Genomic DNA, 20,684 nt, shown 5'->3' with positions numbered 1-20,684 from the left:
TGCAGTTTGTGGGTTCGAGCCCCGCATCAGGCTCTGTGCTGACGGCTCGGAGCCTGGAGCCCACTTCGGATTCTGTGTGTCCCTCTCTCTCTCTCTGCCCCTTTCCTGCTCGTGCTCTGTCTCTGTCTCTCAAAAATGAATAAACGTTAAAAAAAAAATTTTTTTTTAATTCTTCATTTATCTAAGAAGTGCATTTCAAATATCTTACTTTTACAACAGTCAAGACAATACATGACTTGGATCAAATATACACTAACAAGAACTATAATGACAAAACATTTTCCTGGATTGCATTAACAGCCTTAGATAAAACACATTTTTATTTTTTTAGATAATTGTGACAGAATAAAAAGTAAGACTTATGCTTTAAATGTTAGGATAAAAATCTGAGGGAAGTGCAATGGAAACATGAGTCTAAAGAGGAAAAACATGGAAGGTCTGAATTGACAAGGAGGTCAGGTCATGATCTCACGGTTCATGAGTTCGAGCCCCTCATGAGTTCATGAATTCATGTCAGCGGGCTCTGTGCTGACAGCTCAGAGCCTGGAGCCTGATTCAGATTTTCTGTCTCCCTCTCTCTCTCCCCCTCCTCACTCGCTCTCTCTCAAAAATAAACATAAAAAAATTTAAACTTTTTTTTGTACCTTTAAAAATGGAAAGGGGGGGGGACCTGGGTGGCTCAGTCAGTTAAACATCTGACTTTGGCTCAGGTCATGATGAGTCTGAGCCCCACATTGGGCTCTCTGCTGTCAGTGCAGAGCCTGCTTCAGATCCTCTGTCCCCCTCTCTGCCCTTCCCCCATTCTCTCTCTCAAAAATAAACTTTTAAAAAAAGTTTAAAAAATGGATAGGGGGACAAAAATAGACACATAGATCAATGAAACAGAATAGAGAACCCAGAATTCATTATTCAATTATTCAGCATTATTTCAATACCCAAGCTAGGGAAGCAACCCAAGTGTCCACCGAATGGATAAAGAAGATACTGTGTATATACAATGGAATATTACTCAGTCATAAAAAGAATGACACCTTGCCATTTGAGACAAGATGGATGGACCTACAGGGTATTATGCTAAGTGAAATAAATCAGAGAAAGACCAATACCCTATGATTTTACTCATGTGAAGTCTAAAGAAAACAAATGAATAAAGAAAGAAAAAAAATCAGACTTCTACAGGGAACAGATTGGTGGCGGGAGGGTGGGTAAAATGAAGGGGATTAAGAGGTACAAACTTGCTAGAGTCAGTCATGGAGACGGAAAGTACAGCGTGGGGAACAGATTGTAATAGGGTATGGTGACAGATGTGACCACACTCACTGTGGTGAGCACTGAGTGTAAAAAAAAAAAAAAAAAAAAAAAAAAAAAAAAAAAAAAAAAAAAAGGATCGGGGGTTCTGTTCAATAGGTTTAAAAGCAAAGTAATTTTTATCTTGAAACTCACAGTATGTTGGCAATTTTTAAACATTAAAAAAAAAAGGAACTGTCAAGTTTGAAACTTGCAGAGGGATGCAGCTGTGCCAAATTCTTCGTGGGTTTGCAGAGGCCTCCGGGGACACGCGCCGTCTACCTGTGTCGCTCGGGGTACCCGCTTCCCTTCCTCCTATTTCCCTTTGTGTGGTTTCCTTATTTAACATCTTATGTCTTGATGAGCACCTAGCTCCCTCGGTTTCTTTGCAGGAGGACGGTAGAGCCGAAGCTGTTTCAAGGACAGAGGCTGAGACAGTGGAGGCTCAGGGTGCCCCTGGAGGCTGCTGGCTGGGGAGCCCTGCTCTGGCATCACCGTCCCCCTCACGCCATCCTCTCCCATGTTTCACTGGTTTACTGGAGAATGATTCTGTTTTTCCTCTTCTTTCCTAGTCCCTAATTTCCCAATAGAGTCTGGCCACAGTTTATAAACACAACAGGATGCGTATATACATATTTGTATTTTTAAGTGATTCCCCTTTTGCTATTTACTTTGTCCGGACGCGACTTCCCCCAGTCCCCTCTGGCACTCAGATGGAGCAGAGAAGGCCCCTGAGGGGTCTCCTGTGACTGCGTGCCCACACCCGGTGTGCGGGGTTCACAGGATAGTGGCAAAGGCTCCAGTGATTCTGAGCGTCAGCCAATCAGAGGCGGTACACTGTGTGTTCTCCCCGCCCCCAGATCTCCTCAGGTCCAGGCCACTGTAAGCAGTTATTACTTAAAAAAGGCTCAACTCCCATGTTAAACACCACTTTCAGATAATTCTGAAAGATATCTGATAGATAACCTGGGTTGGCTCCCCCAGAGAGACCGTGGTGGTTTTCAATCATTACATCTTGCTCTAGTCAACGCTGTCGAACAGGAACTACTAACAATGAAACTGAGAAAAATAAACACAAACATGAACAAATGACCTTTTATTTCATACAGAGATACAAAGGCAATTGTGTGCAGCAATCTGATGGGCAGTCCAAATCGTTGGAAGTAAATTCATGATAAATGTCACGACAGCCGGTGGAAGACAAGGTGGGAGGAGGAGGGACAGGGCAGTGAGCGCCACAGCTAATAAGTAGAAATAGGAAGAGCTACAAGGTTTCAGAGCCTGACTTGAGTTCAGCCGGGGCACTCTCGATGCTGTTGTAACCGTAATTCTACACGGCCACCAGCAAAATCTGCAAGTGCATTTTGTGCCATTTTGCATTAGAAGTTGCATCAAGGGCCCTGTAATCCTTACGAATAGTTGACACATCGTATTTCATCACGGGAGTTGTAAACTTTGCTCGCGGTCTGTCATGCATGTGGCCTTTGAGGTCCAACAAGCATTTGGGATGGGCATCCTCTTAAGGTAAAAGACTTGACACTTTGGTCCCAGTTTTTGAGGTGACGTTACTTGTAATAGTATCTGCTTTTGACCTGAGGAGAAGGTCTCCTAAAAACTGATCTTCCAGAATACAGTAGAAAACAAGGTCAGGCTGGTGTGGAGTCTCCGGCCACGGCACCTCTCCCCCGCCTGCAGTGTGCGGAGACTCGGACGACTTACATTTGCACAACGGTGGGCCTGACCGGGTAAACAGTCTCCCGTGAAAAACACATCTCCAACGCTTCCATTTGTAACAGGGACACATCACATAATTGGTTATTAACGAAACAGTTTATTGGCTTTCAATATACAGCAGTAAATTTTCTCATGTAAGTTTATTTTGTTAAACTTTATGTTTTATGATAAAAGAATACTGAACCGAAACATTGGGATAAATGGAGGTGTAGTAGCATGATTTCTAATATATTTTCCCGGATAAACAATTTGTTGTTGTTGTTGTTGTTGTTGTTGCTTTAAGTATATGACATTTTATCTGATAACCAAAGTTTCCTAAATTCAACGTTTAGAATTGAATTATTTCTGACTAAACCCAGAAAACGGGAGCTCTTAAAATAAAGGCACAGTGGGGGCAGCAGGACAAGAGAAAGAAATGGGAAGAAGATGTTAATACCCAGTTAACATCAGTTGGTTGGTTTCGTTTTTGACTCAGTCTGTCTAAAGCAGGATTATCTCCCTGCAACCCTGTAGATAAATCCTAGTGTTTTAGCTATAAGTTTTAAGAGTTCAGATATACAGATAAGCCAATTTTTAAAAAAAACCCTTCTCTTACAGTATTCTAAAGGCTTTTAAAGCATTATATAAATCTTCAAAATTCCTATCACCCACATTTTAAGAAATAAATCTACACTTTAATAAGGCACTCAAGATAGAAAACAGTTTTGAAGACAATTACATTCTACGCTAGGGCTCGCCCATCCCTTGGCCATAGGGACAGAACAGATGCCTTCCAGAACGGAGCCCACCTCTGTGCACCAACAGAGTCGAGCGGGCACCGCAGAGCACTGTGAATTTGCCTAGAGAGCTGGGTTTTATCAGTGGGAGTGTCCCATCCACCGATGAGAGAGCTATGCCAACAGCACTGCTCCAATTTAATGGTGAAATTTAAAAACCGTATCTCCTCTTTGCTAGAAACTTTCCTTTCAACATAGAACAGTGACTTTTGTTAGCTCTTGCACACACAGGACAACAACAGGAGGACCAGTGAGCCCCTGTGTCCTTCCACGTGACCGTCGGGATGGAAATAAATGTAAAGGAACTTCACCGTTAAACGACAACCTACTAATTCTAGATGACCTGACATCTTACTTGTGTGCCTGCCTTAGAAGCATGTGTATCACCAGCGCTGATGCTCCCGCTTCCAAATAACAAGAAATCAAATCCCACCAACCCTGTTGCTGATTCAGACAAACACCAAAGCTTACGATATAGCAATGCAGCCTCGAGGACCGTAGCGATGGAGAGAGATTTTAGCGGGGGTTCCACTCTTTCCTACGTGACAGAGGAAAATGAAGGAACAGGAGGGTCAGACTAAGCCTGAAATACAATTTCACTATGAAAAATGGGCAGCAGGCGTCCCACGAGAGCGAGAAGAGCTAAAAACGCGGTGTCGGGAGCGCATCGAGTTGAGGCTTTGTTGAGGGCTGGCCTCTGCTTCCACTGAGTAAAGAAGGACCCAAGGAAGGCGGCCGTGAGGAGCTTCTCCCTTCCTCCCTCTGGGCTGGCGGCAACGACTGGTTACTTCCCGTAGAACTTTTTGTTGAGAAGGAAGATCAGGAGGTTGACATTTACTTTAGCTCTATTAAATAATTTCATGACCGCAACGCCCTCGTACTGTAGCTGCAGCAGGTCCTGTTTGGAAAAACACTCTGACAGTTAATCAAGTCTGTGGAACAAGAAACGCCACGGCGCAGGGAGGGATCCAGAAGGAATGAGGAATGACAGGTGTGAAATGGTGAGAGAAAGAAGTGCCCCACGACGGGCCTGTCCACTGCACAACCACCCCAAGAGCTCGAGGAACAGGGCACACCGGTCAACAGAACTTTCTGGTACAACTGGGGGTAAGAACTCGTGTGGTTCATATCCAAACGCACAAAACATGGAAAGAAAAAGCAGCAGGCTCATTGATCACACATACTTCTTTCAAAGTTACAATAACGTGTCTCTAGTTTGTCTAAGCGATGGGTCACCTGGAGAGGGTGAAGGCATTTCAGTCTCTGATAAAATAATCACTGAAAACAAGGTAAGGCCACCAATGTCATCTCAATGGTAGAGTCCTAATTTCTATTTCACACGAGAAAGCTTTTATATTCTGAAGGCAAGAGGGAAAAGGGCAAAATGTGCACTGTGCCTACTATGCGCTCATCATCACATAAACAGGTTAATGTCTTTTTAAGTCCTGATAAAAATCCTATAGGTGTGATTATCCCGAGTTTAAAGATGAGGCTCAGAGATGCTCAATGATTCGCCCACAGTAGAGAGTTGGCCGGAGTGAGGCAGATCTGAGTGCAAAGCCCCTTTTTCCAGCACCCTCCTCCGTCCAGAGCAAATTTAGGAAACCTGAGGGGTCTTGCCCATAAACTTCAGAACAGAGGTGATGAGAAAGCAAGAGTCAAAGAGCTCGGAAGCGCCCAAAAGATCAACGTACTCATCTTTTGGAAAAATCCTAGCGGCTCCATGAGAACGAAGGCCCTGGTGCGTCACCCACCCGGCGTGGCACCTCGCACCCAGCACTCACTCTATACTTTGTGAATGTGCGCGGGTGAACGCGCTACCTGAGGCGCGCACAGGTCTGGTGAGACTGAAGGCACAACAGGATGTTCGTTTGCGTAAGCACTAGAGCGCGTGCCTCACAGGACCCTCGCACTTCTGTTCAGCTAACGTGTTCGGAGGGCCTCTCAGCATCGAGAAGGAAACGAAGACATGCTACGGGCCCTTGGGGAGCTCGCAGTTTGGGGGGTGGGAGGTAAGAGCCGACCGAGTCAACGGAGGCATCTCTACGGGCGATGGAGGCGGAGGAGGAACCGGCTGGGGCTGCTGCGGCTCGGAGGTGGGAACACGTGAAAGCCCCCCCACCCCCACTCGTGTAAATGACGGGGAATAAAGGAGCGGACGCAGGGTCAGCGCGTGCAGAGATGGCGCCTGCCAGGCCAACGGAGCGCAGCAGCGGGCGGCGGGAGGAGGGAAGGGGCTGGAACCGACCGGGACACACACAAAGCTGCGGGACTCAGGGCAGCGCCCAGGAGGCCTCGTGGCGCCTGGTGCTTTTTCACGCGTAAAAACTGGAGATATTTCAACATAAAAATTAGGTAAAATTATGTTATAAAATGATTCACTGCAAAGTTCTTTCCGAATTTAAAATGGGATTCAGTTTACAAAAATCTAATTTATACATGCCTTGTCAGAAATACACATGTAAGCCCCTGTATCAAGTCAAAATGAGAGAAAAGATTTCAAGCTACTGAGTAGGCTTACAATTTTCTACTATCAACACTTAAGCATTTTGTTCAAGGTCAAGGTACCAGTTGGATTTAGTGGCAACACAAATAGAAGCTTGAGGTAAAAGCTTTTGGGAGACGTATGTACCCGCCAGACCTTTCTGGGGACTACAGACCAGGGGCACCAGAGCACAGGGCCCCTGGGCTCCTTCCCTCCCGTGTGGAGCCCAGCTCAGTGCTGCAGTGCACGGCTGTCCCCACACAGGTTCCCTGCTTCGACAAGAGCACAACCACCTCACCTACAGAGTTCTCGGTTCTGCCGGGCGCACACCCACCTGGTAATGTAGCATAAACGTCTCCATTTGAACGCCCATGAACTTGGCTTTCACCTCAAAGTCTCCCACTTCTTCTGTTGGACTGATTTCAAAGATAACATTTTTAAACCTGTTGAAACATAACATCGTAAGGGTATATTTTTACGTTCTCGGGAACAGTATTCCATGAAATGTAGAAAGGAGAGTGACAATCTTCAAGAGTGAAAAGGGGTATAGCATAAAGGTCCAAGTACTCCTGCGGGTGGAGGAGCGCAGGGCTGCTACTCTACGGGCCACCTGCTCAGAGACCTGGGGAGAAGCCGGCAATCTCTCCCTGCAGCCCTCACACACCACAGAAGAGGAACCACTGAGGAATGCCACGATGGCCTCTGAAGGCATGATGTCATAGGAATTCTTGGCCTTCGCTGTGGCCACTGCTGAAATCTAACGGTAAAAGGATAATCAACAGAAAACTGGCCTGGAAGGAGAGGGATGAAAGGTGTGTGTATCAATGCAGGCATGTTTGAGGATTACAAGAAGTATGTAAGAAAAAGGGGTCAGGACAAAAAGAACCATGACAGGAGGTGCTATAGATATAAACGAACCGAGTGTTGCCAAAGATACACCTGCTACTGCTCAAAATTCTTAAGGTGTCACTCACTCTCAACATGTTACACGCCCAGAAATTTTATGGCAGTGGAAGAAGGCGGGAATGTGTTGTTCCCTGGGTGATCAAAGTACATCAGCCCAGATTTCTAGAACTCAACTATGAAGCAAACCCATCTACTAGGAACAGAGCCAAGAATCATGAATGATGCAAAACAGGCCACGGAGAAGCTGTAAGAGAGGTCATGAAATCCACACACTAGAACGTGCACATCTTACTCGACAGGAGGTCCTCTGGGGTCATTCCTTAAAGGTACTTCATGTGATAAACAATTTTATTTTAGCCAGTTTGCTTTGTTATTTGGTTTTCAAGCCTATCATAGCAAATTGAAAAGAAGGCAGGCAAAAAAATGGCTGGCATTTGAACAGTAGAAAATAATGACAAAAAGAAAAGACAATAAATGTGAGACAAACTTGAAAGGTGCATAAAGTGCTCACATAAAAAACCTCAAAAACACCAAGGTCCCCAACTGAAAAGCGACCAGAGAAAATACAAATAAGCCACGATACATACACACACACACACACACACACACACACACACACTCAACTAGACTCTAAGAAATGTCAAGTTTTGTTTTTTTTTTTTAAATTTTTTTTAATGTTTATTTATTTTTGAGACAGAGAGAGACAGAGCATGGATGGGGGAGGGGCAGAGAGAGACAGAGACACAGAGTCCGAAGTGGGCTCCAAGCTCCAAGCTGTCAGCACAGAGCCCCACGTGGGGCTCGAACTCACGGACCGTGAGATCATGACCTGAGCCGAAGTCAGATGCTTAACCGACTGAGCCACCCAGGCTCCCCAGAAATGTCAAGTTTTAAAATGAGTACTAGGGGCGCCTGGTGACTCAGTCAATTGAGCATCCAACTCTTGATTTCAGCTCAGGTCATGATCCCAGGGTTGTGGGATCCAGCCCCAAGTTGGACTCTGCTAGGCATGGAGGCTGCTCAGGAGTGTGTCTGTCTGTCTCTCTCTCTGCCTCTCCCCTGCTTGTGCACACGCTCTCTCTCTCTCTCTCAAAAAAAGCTCTCTTTAAAAAATTAAAATCGGGGGCGCCTGGGTGGCTCAGTCGGTTAAGCGTCCGACTTCAGCTCAGGTCACGATCTCGCAGTCCGTGAGTTCGAGCCCCGCGTCGGGCTCTGGGCTGATGGCTCGGAGCCTGGAGCCTGCTTCCGATTCTGTGTCTCCCTCTCTCTCTGCCCCTCCCCCGTTCATGCTCTGTCTCTCTCTGTCTCAAAAATAAATAAACGTTAAAAAAAAAAATTTAAAAAAAAAAAAATTAAAATCGGGCACCTGGGTGGTTCAGTCGGTTAAACATCCGACTTCGGCTCAGGTTATGATCTCATGGTTCGTGGGTTCGAGCCCCGCAAGGCTATGTGCTGACAGCTTAGAGCCTGGAGCCTGCTTTGGAATCTGTCCATATGTCTGTCTCTCTGTCCCTCCCCTACTCATGCTCTCTCTCTCTCAAAAATAAATGTTTTAAAAAATTAAAAAATAAAATAAAATCAGATACTATCTTTTAACTACTGAATTCAAAAACATTGAAAATTACTTTACTATTCAATAATGGCAAAGAAATAGGCAAGTAAGCGCTTCCATATACATTTCTGACACTACTGCAGATTCTTTGGCGATATACATATATACATACATGTATATATATATAAATTTTTTCATCTGCTATGGAAAATTGTAAGGCAGTTCTTCAAAAACTTAAAACTACCATGTGATCCAGCAATCCTGCTTTGGGGTATAGATTCAAAAGAACGGAGAGCAGGATCCCAAAGAGACGTTTACACTTCTATGTTCACAGCAGCATTGTTCGCAGTAGCCAAGAGGTGGAAGCAGCCCACAAGTCCCCCGACGGACGTATAAACAGAATGCGGTGTATATGTACAGTGGAATTTTATTCAGCCTTAAAAAGAAATCTGTCACACGCCACAACATGGATGAACCATGAGGTCACTGAGCTAAGTGAAACAAGCCAGTTACGAAAAGACAATGGCTTATATGAGATGCCTGGAGGCGTCGAATACATGAAAACAGGGAGTAGAAGGGTGGTTGTCCTGGGCTGGGGGAGGGGGAAATGGAGAGCTGTTGTCCAGTGGGTATAGTCTCAGTCTGGTAAGATGAAAAGGTTCTGGATAGCTGTTGTACAGCAACGTGAACATACTTAACACTACTGAACTACACACTTAAAAACGGTTACAATGGTAAAGTTTAGGTCTTGTACTTTTTATAGTAATAACTTAATAATTTTAATACTTTGACCAGAAATTCCATTTTTAGACATCTATCACAAAAAAATAATTAGAGGTAAAACCAAAGATTTACATATAAAGAAAGACATACCGCAAGTGTAATAACGTAAAAAGTAAAATCAACTTAAATGTCGTACAGGTGAGTGGTTAAATTTCAACTACAATATGAAACATTGTGTGGCCATTAAAAAGGATGCTTTCAAAGAATGTGAAAATTTCTCAAAATATAATGAGAAAAAAGTTGGATATGTGACTATTTTCACAACATATGTTAAAAAAATAATAGGTAGATAAATAAGTGGGAAGTTAGATAATCTGCTGTGAACAGAGGCACAGAACATACACTAATTATTTCAGTGGCTATCTTTGGCTTGTGAAATGATAAATGCTTTTTTTCTTTTTCTTTATGCTTTAGCAATTTCCGAAGTTCAATAATGAATACATATCACCTTAGGATCAGAAAAATGTTTCTTTTTAAACAAAGTTGTTATTGTTTTAACAGACACAAAATCAGAAAGCTCAGCTAGGTACGGTCACAGGGCTGACTGAACAGGTACTCCATAAATGCCTGCTAATGACAGCCAGGCCAGATCCAGGAACCTTGTACAAAGCAAGCTGGCCCTTCCCAGGAAGGAGAATGAGGGGAAGGCCCTGATTCCTAGCCTCAGGTGGAATAGAGTAAACTCCTCTTCTTGTTCTTATTTATTCTTGGTTTAGACACAGGAGAAATACAAAATGTTTTCCTGCTTTAAAGAGGAAAAATTGGGGTGTCTGGGGGACTGTTGGTTAAGCATCGGGTTCTTGATTTTGGCTCAGGTCGTGATCTCACAGTTCATGGGATTCCGCCCCACGTCGGGGTCTGTGCTGACGGTGCGGAGCCTGCTTGGGGATCCCCCTTCCCAAAATGAGTAAGTAAACATTTAGAAGAAAAAGAAAAGAAAAAAGGTAAAGAGCAAAGAAATTAAGATGGGGCTAACATAAGTAGGTGCAAACATGGCTTGGGGCAAATATTCCACAACAGGGGCGCCTGGGTGGCGCAGTCGGTTAAGCGTCCGACTTCAGCCAGGTCACGATCTCGCGGTCCGGGAGTTCGAGCCCCGCGTCAGGCTCTGGGCTGATGGCTCAGAGCCTGGAGCCTGTTTCCGATTCTATGTCTCCCTCTCTCTCTGTCCCTCCCCCGTTCATGCTCTGTCTCTCTCTGTCCCAAAAATAAATAAACGTTGAAAAAAAAAAAAATTAAAAAAAAAATATTCCACAACAAAGGAGAAGTAACACTTTCCCTTCTCTGACAGACAAATTAACTCTGAGCATTGGGAATGCTGCACCCAAATAGATATATAAGTAAATAGAAGATATGAAAACAACCATCCAGAAATAAAGGGAATCAGATGTGATCAATGTAGAGACAAAATCAAGATACAGAACAGAGTAAAAAATACTCACTGGTTCACTTGCAGGTCCTCAATTTCCAGAAGGACTCCTTTTTCATGCAGTCTGGCTGCTGTGTATTTCAGAGAAATCTTTTTACTCTTCTTTCCTTTCATTTCCCCAGGCTTCTTGGAGACCCTGCAAAAAAATCACATCACGTCACTTTCTATCAGTAACTACAAGTCTGTTGGTAATTCATGGATTGGAGGCCAGAAAACAGACTTCCCCTACACTAGCCTAAGTAACATACGGATTCTAAAATGGCCAGTAAGTGTTAGGATTAGCCTGAGTAATATTTTTGCAAAACAGTGGAAACATCACTAAATTGCTTTGGCCTTTAATTTAACTGTATTTGAAAACCCATGTAAATTTGACAGGCCGTGTCATCTGTCTAGGTTCCTCTCAACACCTCAGTACCTACAAGTGTGAAGCACTCTAACGCTAGCCTAAAGGAACTGTACTGAACCCCAAAGGAGTCCCTGTAAGGCCCTCAGCTGTGCAGGGAAAAAATAAACATATCTCAGAATAAGTAATTTTATAAAGACTTTAAACCAGTGTAGCAAATACAGAGGAGTGGGAACAAGGAGAAAGAAACAGACCTTAAGACCTTTTCTTGATTGGGACAATCAAGATAAAAGGGATTTTCAAAAGTAAGTGAGGGAAGAACAGAGATCTATATGAGAACCAGGGATTTGGGACTCCCAAAGAAGGGTCTCAAGAAATGGGCAGGAACGCTGGTACCGGCATAAAAGGGAGTAACTGCTATGGAAGGAACTACAACACGTATAGAAATTACAACTGTACAACAGAAAGTCAGTAAGTGCTTGAAGAACGATGGGGACATGTCAAAAGGTCACAAGAGCCAGCTTTGCAAGCTGGGTCAGGTGGGTCTGGTTTTCACCCCAGCACATCAGCCCTGCCTCACCTCGGTCTTCCAGGGAGGGAAAGAAAGAGACAGCCAGAGGGCAGGGAGAAGAGTAAGCAAGCCAGAGAAGGGAGGCTGGTGTGGCAAAATGTTAAAAACAGGTCAATCTGGGTGAAGGGTGTGTGTTTATTGTTCTGTTCACTCAACCTTTCTTAGGTTTGAAAATTCTTACACTGAAGAGTGAGAAGTACAAAGTAAACCAACCCTACAGATAGAGCCTGCAACTACCACCTCACGCCTCTGGGTTCTCAGTTTCCCTCCCTATAAAATGGGCATGATGCTGGCTGTGGCCGCGCCAGGAAGGCTGCATCAGATCCTCCCTGGCAGCTGGGAAAAAAGCTGGGGTCTGGGATCCTGTCCCCAAGAGGTGTAGAGAGAGACCAGAGGATCGAAATGTCCATCATATTCCTTGAGTGATCTGAAGGCACATGCAGGTTTGGGGAGCAGTAACTAAACTCCTTCCATGATTCTTTCATTTCTAGGGCCACGAAGATATTTTGGAACAAGGGATGCTTAGAAGTAAGCATCCTTGAAATACCCCCTACGTTATTTATTTACATCACACAACAACAAATGGATCTAGGAAATCATGCCAACAATTAGAAACAAGATAAAAGAATGAGAGCAATAAATAGACCCAGCGTGTTTTAAAGTAAAAACTTCCAAGGTCACTCGAGCTGCCTCTCCTTCCTTCCCCACTGATGTTGATTCTTTACAAAACATACTCACTTGCCCTTGCTGGCCAAGTTATCCAAGCAGGTTTTGATATAGCTTTTGTAGTAATCCACCTGCTCTCCATAGAAAGTGGCCTTCGAGTTCAGGGCAGCGTATGTTTGCTGTAATTTCACCAGCTCGGCCTTCCTCCTCTGTCGATACCTCCGCTGGTTCCGAATATCCTAAGACACAGTTGTTAAAGTTAGGACAATAATGATCAGTATCGTATTCTTCTTGAGTCATCCACACTAGTGCTTAACCCGACTTTGCATGACCACGCTTTAACAGGAAGCAACTGAAGTTCAAAAATTAGTAAAGAAATTCCGATCCCGTCAATTTTTTTCTCCCGTACCTAGAGGTACGGAAACGTGTTACTTTTTTTTTTTAAGTTTATTTATTTTGAGACAGAGAGGGAGAGAATGTCCATGTGTGTATGAGCAGGGGAGGGACAGAGAGCGAGAGGAAAAGAGAAAATCCTAACCAGACTCCTCACTGTTAGCACAGAGCCCAATGCGAGGCTCGAACTCATGAACTGCGAGATCATGACCCGAGGTGAAATCAAGAGTTGGACACTTTACCGACTGAGGCACCCAGGCGCCTGGGAGATGTGTTACTTTTACAGACTTCCACATTCTTAGAATTTACCTGTGAAGCTGACTTAAACCTCTTAAGTATGTTGGCAGGAGAGGGAAGAAAAGATAATTTTACCGTGTCAATGATCAAGCTCCCCGATGTGCATGGTATTTCTACCAGCAGCAAACACCTACGCTCTCAGCCTACACCAGAGCCCCTTACTTGTGAAGATTCACACAAATCAAGAATTGCATGACCAACGTGATGTGAATTTATATTTCATAGTAATCATTAAAAAGATCTGGAGGAATTCTTTAAGGCCAAAGACAAATTAACACACAGGCAGCTCTAATTAGGGCCTTCTCCCTTTTGATTTAGGCCATGGAGTAAATCATCAAAGGGCAGCAAGGTCCTCATGTTGGGAAACTCAGAACCAATTCCCCAGCGGAGAGGACACTAATCTGCCTGTGCCCTGAAGGCATATTGTCATCTGAACAGCTGCTGTCTCTTCACAAGCTCCCGAGACAGCTTTGTCCACGGCCAGCCCATCACTGCCCCCACAAGCAGTACCCTGGCAATGTCGTTGATCAGCTCCTGGTATCTGTTCTTCGGGTCCACCGTCCCAAGCTCCGTTAGCTTCTTCAAACCTGACTGGATCTTCTCCTTCTTCTCCTGAAGAGTGAGGTTGCTGTCTTCCTTTACAAATTGTGACTTTTTCATCTTGTCAGGAGTCTTGGCATCACGAATAGCGCGTCTCTGCATGGCCCTCTGATGTTCTGCTTCCTACAGATACAGAGAAGAAAAAGAAGTTGCTGGCATGTTTACCACACTAATCCCAAACCTGAATTTATACAGCATATCCACACCTGAATTTACATAGCCCTGAAACTCCATTCTGGAAACGGAGGGAACAAACTTGCCCTCTGACAACTGACAGAGAACCTGCACAGAGCACACCTAGAAGAGATCGCGTTGATGAAGTCACACGGTCTCGTAGCGCTTCTTCCCTGGATTCTCACATGTGGTTAGGAGATTGGGCTCCAAGTGGCTCCAAGATCCCTCGTTTTTTTCCTATCACATTTTGAGACATGGGAGCCATTGAATTTGACTTGAAACACAGCCTCATTCATTGGTGAATGTTAAAAACACAGCCATGCAACACCAGCATTTGGTAAATTCTTGCCGACTCTTTTTGCCACCTTGTCCAGGCTGGATCATGCTGAAGGCTTCCTTTTGCTTTCAAGCATGCTACGAATGCCAGTATCTGGAGCAGTCCTTCCGATGATTCTTCTTTCCCAGTTGACATTCAGCATTTGCCCATTACGTCCCTGCCTGACATGGCTCACACCGCTGGCCCATTCTTTTGGTGTCTTCCTCCTACTCTAGCTCCTTGTAGTGTGGCTCTGCAGCTCTGCCCTCATGGCCAATTCGCCACCCCTCCTCCGAATCCAGTGCCTTTTCTTAGCTATCACCTTGCCTGTACCCTCCACGTTCTCTCCTTGCCCCAGACACAAGTTTGGTACCTCTAAGTGACCCCTGGTAGTTTCTCTGTGACTATTCATTCTCAATACTTGAGTGATCGTCCCCATGCTACGGATCCCACATCTTTGTGGCTAAGGTTCTGGTGCTACATTTTGAACTGTTTGTGCCAGGATGCTCACATTTGGAATGGATTGTAATTCCTCCCAAACTGGATCGATCCCCTCTCTGGGTATGCCCTTTTTTGCTAACATCAAGACCACCCCGCATCACACAACGTGAAGAACATAAACCCTGGCGTCAGAAAGAACTTGATCCAAACTGGTTCCGCCACCACAAGCAGACAATCTTGGACAAGTTATGTGACCTCAAGGGTCTTAGCCTCTTCTGTAAGATAAGGATGAAAAGACTCACCTCACAGGGACAGTGGGAGGAGTAAATGAAAGAACTCAGGTGAAACCACCAAACTACCAGTAGGCTCTCATCGAAGACTGGTTCCACCTTCCCTACTCGAAACTTCCTTCCAGGTTAAACAAGGTGCAGGTGTTGGTTATGATTCTTTATTGCCCCTCACACACAGCTAGTCAGTAATCAATCACAGCATCAAAAAGCTGAGACTTCATTAAAAACAATGGTTTTCAAACAGTCCTATGTGCAGCCTTAAGGGATTCCCGCAGGAACCCAGAGCCCCAGAGGGTGGGGTCCAAGGGCCCCGGCCCTATTCCTGGTGCTGAGTAGCTCCAATTTTTCCTACTTTATATTTGGGCTTCTGAGTAAACTGTCGTTTATCAAAAAGAATTCATATGCTCAAAATTTGAAACAAATGGCTTGACTTGTCACATCTTACAAACACAAAAGAGGGGTCTTAAACACGAAGTGCCCCATCATCCCCTCCCGATGCCGAGCCATCCGCTCCCCCCCCCTCCCACCACCACCACGTGGGCCTGGGAGTCCATCCCGGACCTAGATTACTCAAGTCCTGTTTGCTTGGCTAGCACTGCCTAAGTGATCAGTATCAAATGGTCCCAGAGTGACGAAAGCTCTCTACTCCGTGTCTCTCCAGTGACAAACACGGGCTCTACACAGTTTGTTCTCAAGTCTTACTCCTCACCACTCACCCTCACCCACACCTGCATTCTAGATAAGTCGGTCTGGTCCCATCCTGTCCATCAGGTCACGTCGTGCCTCTGTTTGTGTGGACTCCCTGGCCCAAGATGCCTCTTCTCTTACGTGCACACCCAGATCCTATCCACGCCTCCCAAGTGTGGCTCCAGTTCCACTCCTTCCTCACGGCTTGCTCCTCACTGGCCACTTTCCTCAATTTCTGCCATTTTTATAGCCAACAGCACAGTCAATTTTTAATGGTTTTCTAATTATTTCAAGTATATACACCACATTTCCCCAAGCAGATCATGAGTTCACTGAGTTTAAGAACCACATTCTGTACTTTTATCTACTAAGGCACTTACCAAAATTCTAAGGATGTAATATTCACTTGATTACTAGGCAGACTCACTGACTCAGCCTCAGTTAAATTAAAACACAAAGTCACACACAAGGCCGCACATACATGCCACGAGCCTTATGCCCTCAGAGCATCTGCGTGCCAGTTTAGGAGCCAACGACTTTCTGAGCAGGCCCACACCACCACCGCCCTCCAGTCCAGCCCCGCGTTGCCAGCCCCTGGCTCCCCCCCTCCTCAACCCTGGCACGCACCCGTCATGGGAGCATCTGTGTGCCTTGTCGTCGTATGTGAAACCCGTAAGTTTTACCTGTTCAGTGGTGGCTGGGGTTTCTAGGATTTCAGTCAAGGTCTCGCCTGGCTGGAACCGGATGACGTCCACAATTAAACGTTTTGTGCTGAAAGGAGACAGGGGAAGGGTTGAAACGTCACCAAATGTCCTACTTCCTCTCCAACGGCCCTGAGCAGCGGCAGCACACACACCACCTCAGAGAGGTCCCGCTGGGCCGCCGTGAACACAAGGCACCCGAGGCCTCAGGCTTATCTACGTGACAATGATGGCGTGGGTACCAGGGTCAGGATTTCGAAGGTATAAATTTCACTTCAGCGTCTTACTACTGAGGAAATGAGGCAGGTAAGTCCTGTGCCATGTATAATAGATAAGGTGACCAGAATTACAACAGGCTTAAAAGGCCAAGACGATGGTTTCCGGTATGAGCAAGCCGACATATTCACCAGGGCAAGGTCAAGGGATCACTGCATTATATTTACCTCATTCTTCCCACTTCCAATACTCACTTCAGCAGGATAGTCCGAGCGTCCATTTCTGCATTCTCATCCCCAGGCACATCAAACTTGTTGGTCAGCGTAAGAGACACTTCTGTCTTGGCCAGCACCTCCTTATTGGGGTCATTTAAATTGCCAGCGCTCTCTCCTGTGGTTTTGGTGGGGAGTAGAGAGGATCAGTATAACAAAGGAGGAGATAGTGGAGAGGAGACATGAATACAAAGAAAAGAGAATGTGGGTCTAAGAAGATACTTGAATAAGCCAACACGTACACTGTGGCAAGGATACCTTTGAAAAATAAAAGGAAAGGTATGCCAAATGATAAAAGCAAAGGATCCCTAATAAAATAATTTCATAAATATTTGACAAATCGTTTCAGTAATTATTATTTAAAAAAAATTTTTTTTGATGTTTATTTATTTTTGAAGGGGAGAGAGAGAGAGAGAGTGAGGGGGGAGGGGCAGAGAGAGGGAGACACAGAATCCGAAGGAGCCTCCAGGCTCTGAGCCGTCAGCACAGGGCCCGATGTGGGGCCTGAACCCGCAAACCGCGAGATCATGACCTGAGCCAAAGTCAGAGGCTTAACCGACTGAGCCACCCAGGCGCCCCTCATTTCAGTAATTATAATATGGTAATTCCCTCTCAAAATATTCTGCTCATTTCCCTTATAGGACTTATAATTATAGGATTATGTGTATAATATATACATTTAAAATTCTCTCTTCCACTAGACTTCAGTTCCTCAAAGACAGGGATCGATCATATCTGTTTTCTTCCTGAATGTACATTCGGAGCAGGAACAGTACAGAAACGGACGAGGTGGCAATTACAGCACCCCTCCGTCACCCTCCCTGTCACCTTCTGGGCAGTTAGGTCAGAGCTTTACCTATCAGGGACTCGATGGTGGGCACCTCGCCCAGGTCATCCAGCAGCTCGTGGATCGGGTCGTTGTGCTCCGGAGCAATGGCGTCCTGATGGTCTAACAGGAGCTGTGTGGAACACCCAGGAGTCAAGTCCATTGACAACATCAGCCCCTCAGCCCTCAGCCTCACCAACAATGCCAAACAGCACAGAAGGGGTCAGATAACAAAGCTCCCACATTCAAAGAACTGACAGGCCAATCCTCAGCAAACTAACCCAAGTAAACTATAACATATAAAGCATCACACGGGCCTCTGCTGAATGACTTATGGATAATGCATGGAAAGGAAATACTGGCACTCTCTTAACCTTGTGGATAGAAGGGACTTAAATGTACCCTGCACAGGAAGAGAGTAACAAACCCCATCGACTTTAATATCCAAAGGCATCAATGTACCGTACAGCCAGTGCAAATGGCTCCCATTCACACTCTTAATGTGTCCAGCAGACAGTATCTCTTAATTCAGAGAAAAGTGCATCAGATCAATGTCCTCATCATCTCACAGACACTCAAGCAAAGCCTTCAAGACGCTATCACCCTCGGGGACGCCCCAGGGATATCACCTGAAATTTCCTTTACATTTTATGTATTTTCTCATTTCCTGTTCTATATACCCTCAATGGGGAAAGGAATGAATTATAAAAATCTGGGGGGAATAAAAGGAGCACCTAAGGGACGCAGAGGAAAAAGTGGGTATTTTAGATGTTAGAAAAATAACACAGAGGGCCAGGATAAACCAAAGGAACAGTGAACACAGTTTTTTATCAAGTCCCTAGATCGGCGCTCACAATGGAGACTCTGGAGCCCACCCGTGGGGACTGCTTCAGCAGGCCTGCGGTGGGGACCAGGAACTCCATTTGTGACCATCAGCCCAGATGACTCTGACGCAGGGGGCCTGGGGCCACTTTGAGACACTCAGTAGATACAGTGAGTACGCAAAGAAAAGAGAAACAAGGAAGATGTGAAGTCAGTAAGATCAAAGGAAGGCGAGTTATCTGGCTCTCCAGAGATGGTAAGCAGCATCTAGGGAAGACAATTAAAATTAAGGACAGAGCGATGAAATTAAGTAATTAAAGAAAAAATACTTACAGTGTGGGTGTTGATGATTTCACCAATGGAAATGTAGATCACTGGTTTGGTGACGGTGACTAAATCAGAATATTCATCCACATTAAACTTATCCTGAAGCTCTGGGACATCACAAGCAGTTTGGAAAAACCGTCTGAAAATAAACGCGAGAGGCAGACCCCCGAGTGACGCATACGTGAGAAGCTGGCGAGAGGACATCCCACAAACCTTTACAACGACGAGTTCAAAGAGAAGCCAGTCAAGGCCGAGGACTGTAGAGAAGCTTGCACACGTCCGCTCCGCTTCACAGCCTTGGGGCGGGTGGTTTTAACAACTTCTCCCTCCACCCAATTTAATTCCACCCACAAGAACCGCTCAACCATAATTTAAAGCAGTTTGAAAACACCCAAGCTGTTAGGCAAACCAGCTTTATCTCTGAGACGATGCCCTGAACTCACAACTGGCTGTTTAACTTACAAATATTAAAGGCACTCTCCAATTCTTCTCTGAGTGCAAAGTAACCCGTGCCAAATGAGGATTTACTGCTTTTATGTTAAGTGCAGTCTATGTCAGCGGAATACATTTTAACGGCTCAAAACCCTCTTCATCACCTCCAAGGGCTCTGAGCACATCAAACATGTATCCCTCGATATGGCAGAGTCCCGGGGAAGCTAAGTTCTGGTATTTAATCTTGTCCGGACACTCACAGAGAGAAACATGCCCATGGGACCTTTCAAGTACCCTGTTCCTTTCCCCCTACCTGAATTTCTGGTAGGACTGGGAGAGATACTCATTAATGATGCTTAAATGAGCATTATCTCCCAGAAACATCTTATTGGACGCCGCGTGCTGGAGCATCTTTGCAATGGAGCCAAGGTTCCGGCGTTGGTCTGTGGTAAGCTGGCCTCCTGCCGACAGGTCAATGATGTCAAAGGCATCAGGAGCAACAATGGCTGGATTCATGTATCGATAGTAAAGCAAGTTACCAATAATCTGGGAACAGACGAAGAAGAAAGATGGGTGTTAAAAACCACTGCACCCAGTAAGGCACAAATGATTTTGCTAGCAAAGAAAACCAGAAAAGGCAGTCCTGTAAGGAAAAATAAACACCATGCACACACGCACACGCATGCACGCACACACACTTTCTTTCAAGGTCTGAACCTAAAACAACCGAACATCCCTTGGTTGGATGCAGAGAAAAAGAAAATAAGGACAGAACTGACAATCACTACAACGAAAGAGCAGACTCAGAAGGTAAAAACGACAGACTTAAAGTCTATTGCTAAGGGATTTAGGGCATCCTTTGCTCACATATCATGGCAGCAAACAGGTTGCTGTCACCCACGTGCACTACTGCTTATTTTCACGGAGACGGGCTTTCGTTCAGAGAAACTGACAGACATAGCTAACGACCCAGTGAGCACAGTGCAGTCTGCCCAACCCCATCAGCCTCATGCTGCAGACTTCAATGGTGGACAAGTTCATGCCTCTGAAATTAAAGTCACTCAACACACATCTCCTCCACAGAAGGATTCAAGGACAGTCACAGCACTTCCCCTGGAGTTTCATTCAAAGAAAAAAAAATTTTAATTCACCTGAATAGAAAGTCTAGAATCGAGGCCTCACTGTAGGAAAGCACAGAACTAGGAGAGAGAAGAAAAAAGCGTTCAGATTAAGGTGGGGGGAGGTGGGGAAGGAGGAGCACAGCCAAGTAAGAAAGAGTTATCAGTAACAGCCTTAGCAGAAACCATGGTGCTTGCTGCCATTCGCCCAGCTACCAGCAGAGGGAGCAACTCTTCAGC

General features: G+C 45.2%; 1 protein-coding gene across 1 annotated transcript in view; it reads right to left on the bottom strand.

The window, feature by feature from the left end:
• Positions 1–2,368: 2,368 nt before the first annotated feature.
• Positions 2,369–20,684, bottom strand: part of IQGAP1 (IQ motif containing GTPase activating protein 1) — a 105,178-nt gene continuing 86,862 nt past the window's right edge. Inside the window, exons 29-38 of the mRNA XM_045452271.1 lie at positions 19,640–19,872; positions 18,901–19,033; positions 17,776–17,878; positions 16,902–17,037; positions 16,414–16,501; positions 13,733–13,945; positions 12,605–12,771; positions 10,966–11,088; positions 6,617–6,725; positions 2,369–4,695 (exon numbers count right to left, since the gene is read on the bottom strand). Coding sequence (XP_045308227.1) covers positions 4,582–4,695; positions 6,617–6,725; positions 10,966–11,088; positions 12,605–12,771; positions 13,733–13,945; positions 16,414–16,501; positions 16,902–17,037; positions 17,776–17,878; positions 18,901–19,033; positions 19,640–19,872 — 1,419 coding nt within the window. The 3' untranslated portion in view covers positions 2,369–4,581. The remainder of the gene's footprint in view (positions 4,696–6,616; positions 6,726–10,965; positions 11,089–12,604; positions 12,772–13,732; positions 13,946–16,413; positions 16,502–16,901; positions 17,038–17,775; positions 17,879–18,900; positions 19,034–19,639; positions 19,873–20,684) is intronic.

Source organism: Leopardus geoffroyi, chromosome B3, assembly GCF_018350155.1.
Source record: "Leopardus geoffroyi isolate Oge1 chromosome B3, O.geoffroyi_Oge1_pat1.0, whole genome shotgun sequence".
Taxonomy (NCBI): Eukaryota; Metazoa; Chordata; class Mammalia; order Carnivora; family Felidae; genus Leopardus; species Leopardus geoffroyi.
This window is presented reverse-complemented; position numbering and strand designations above follow the sequence as displayed.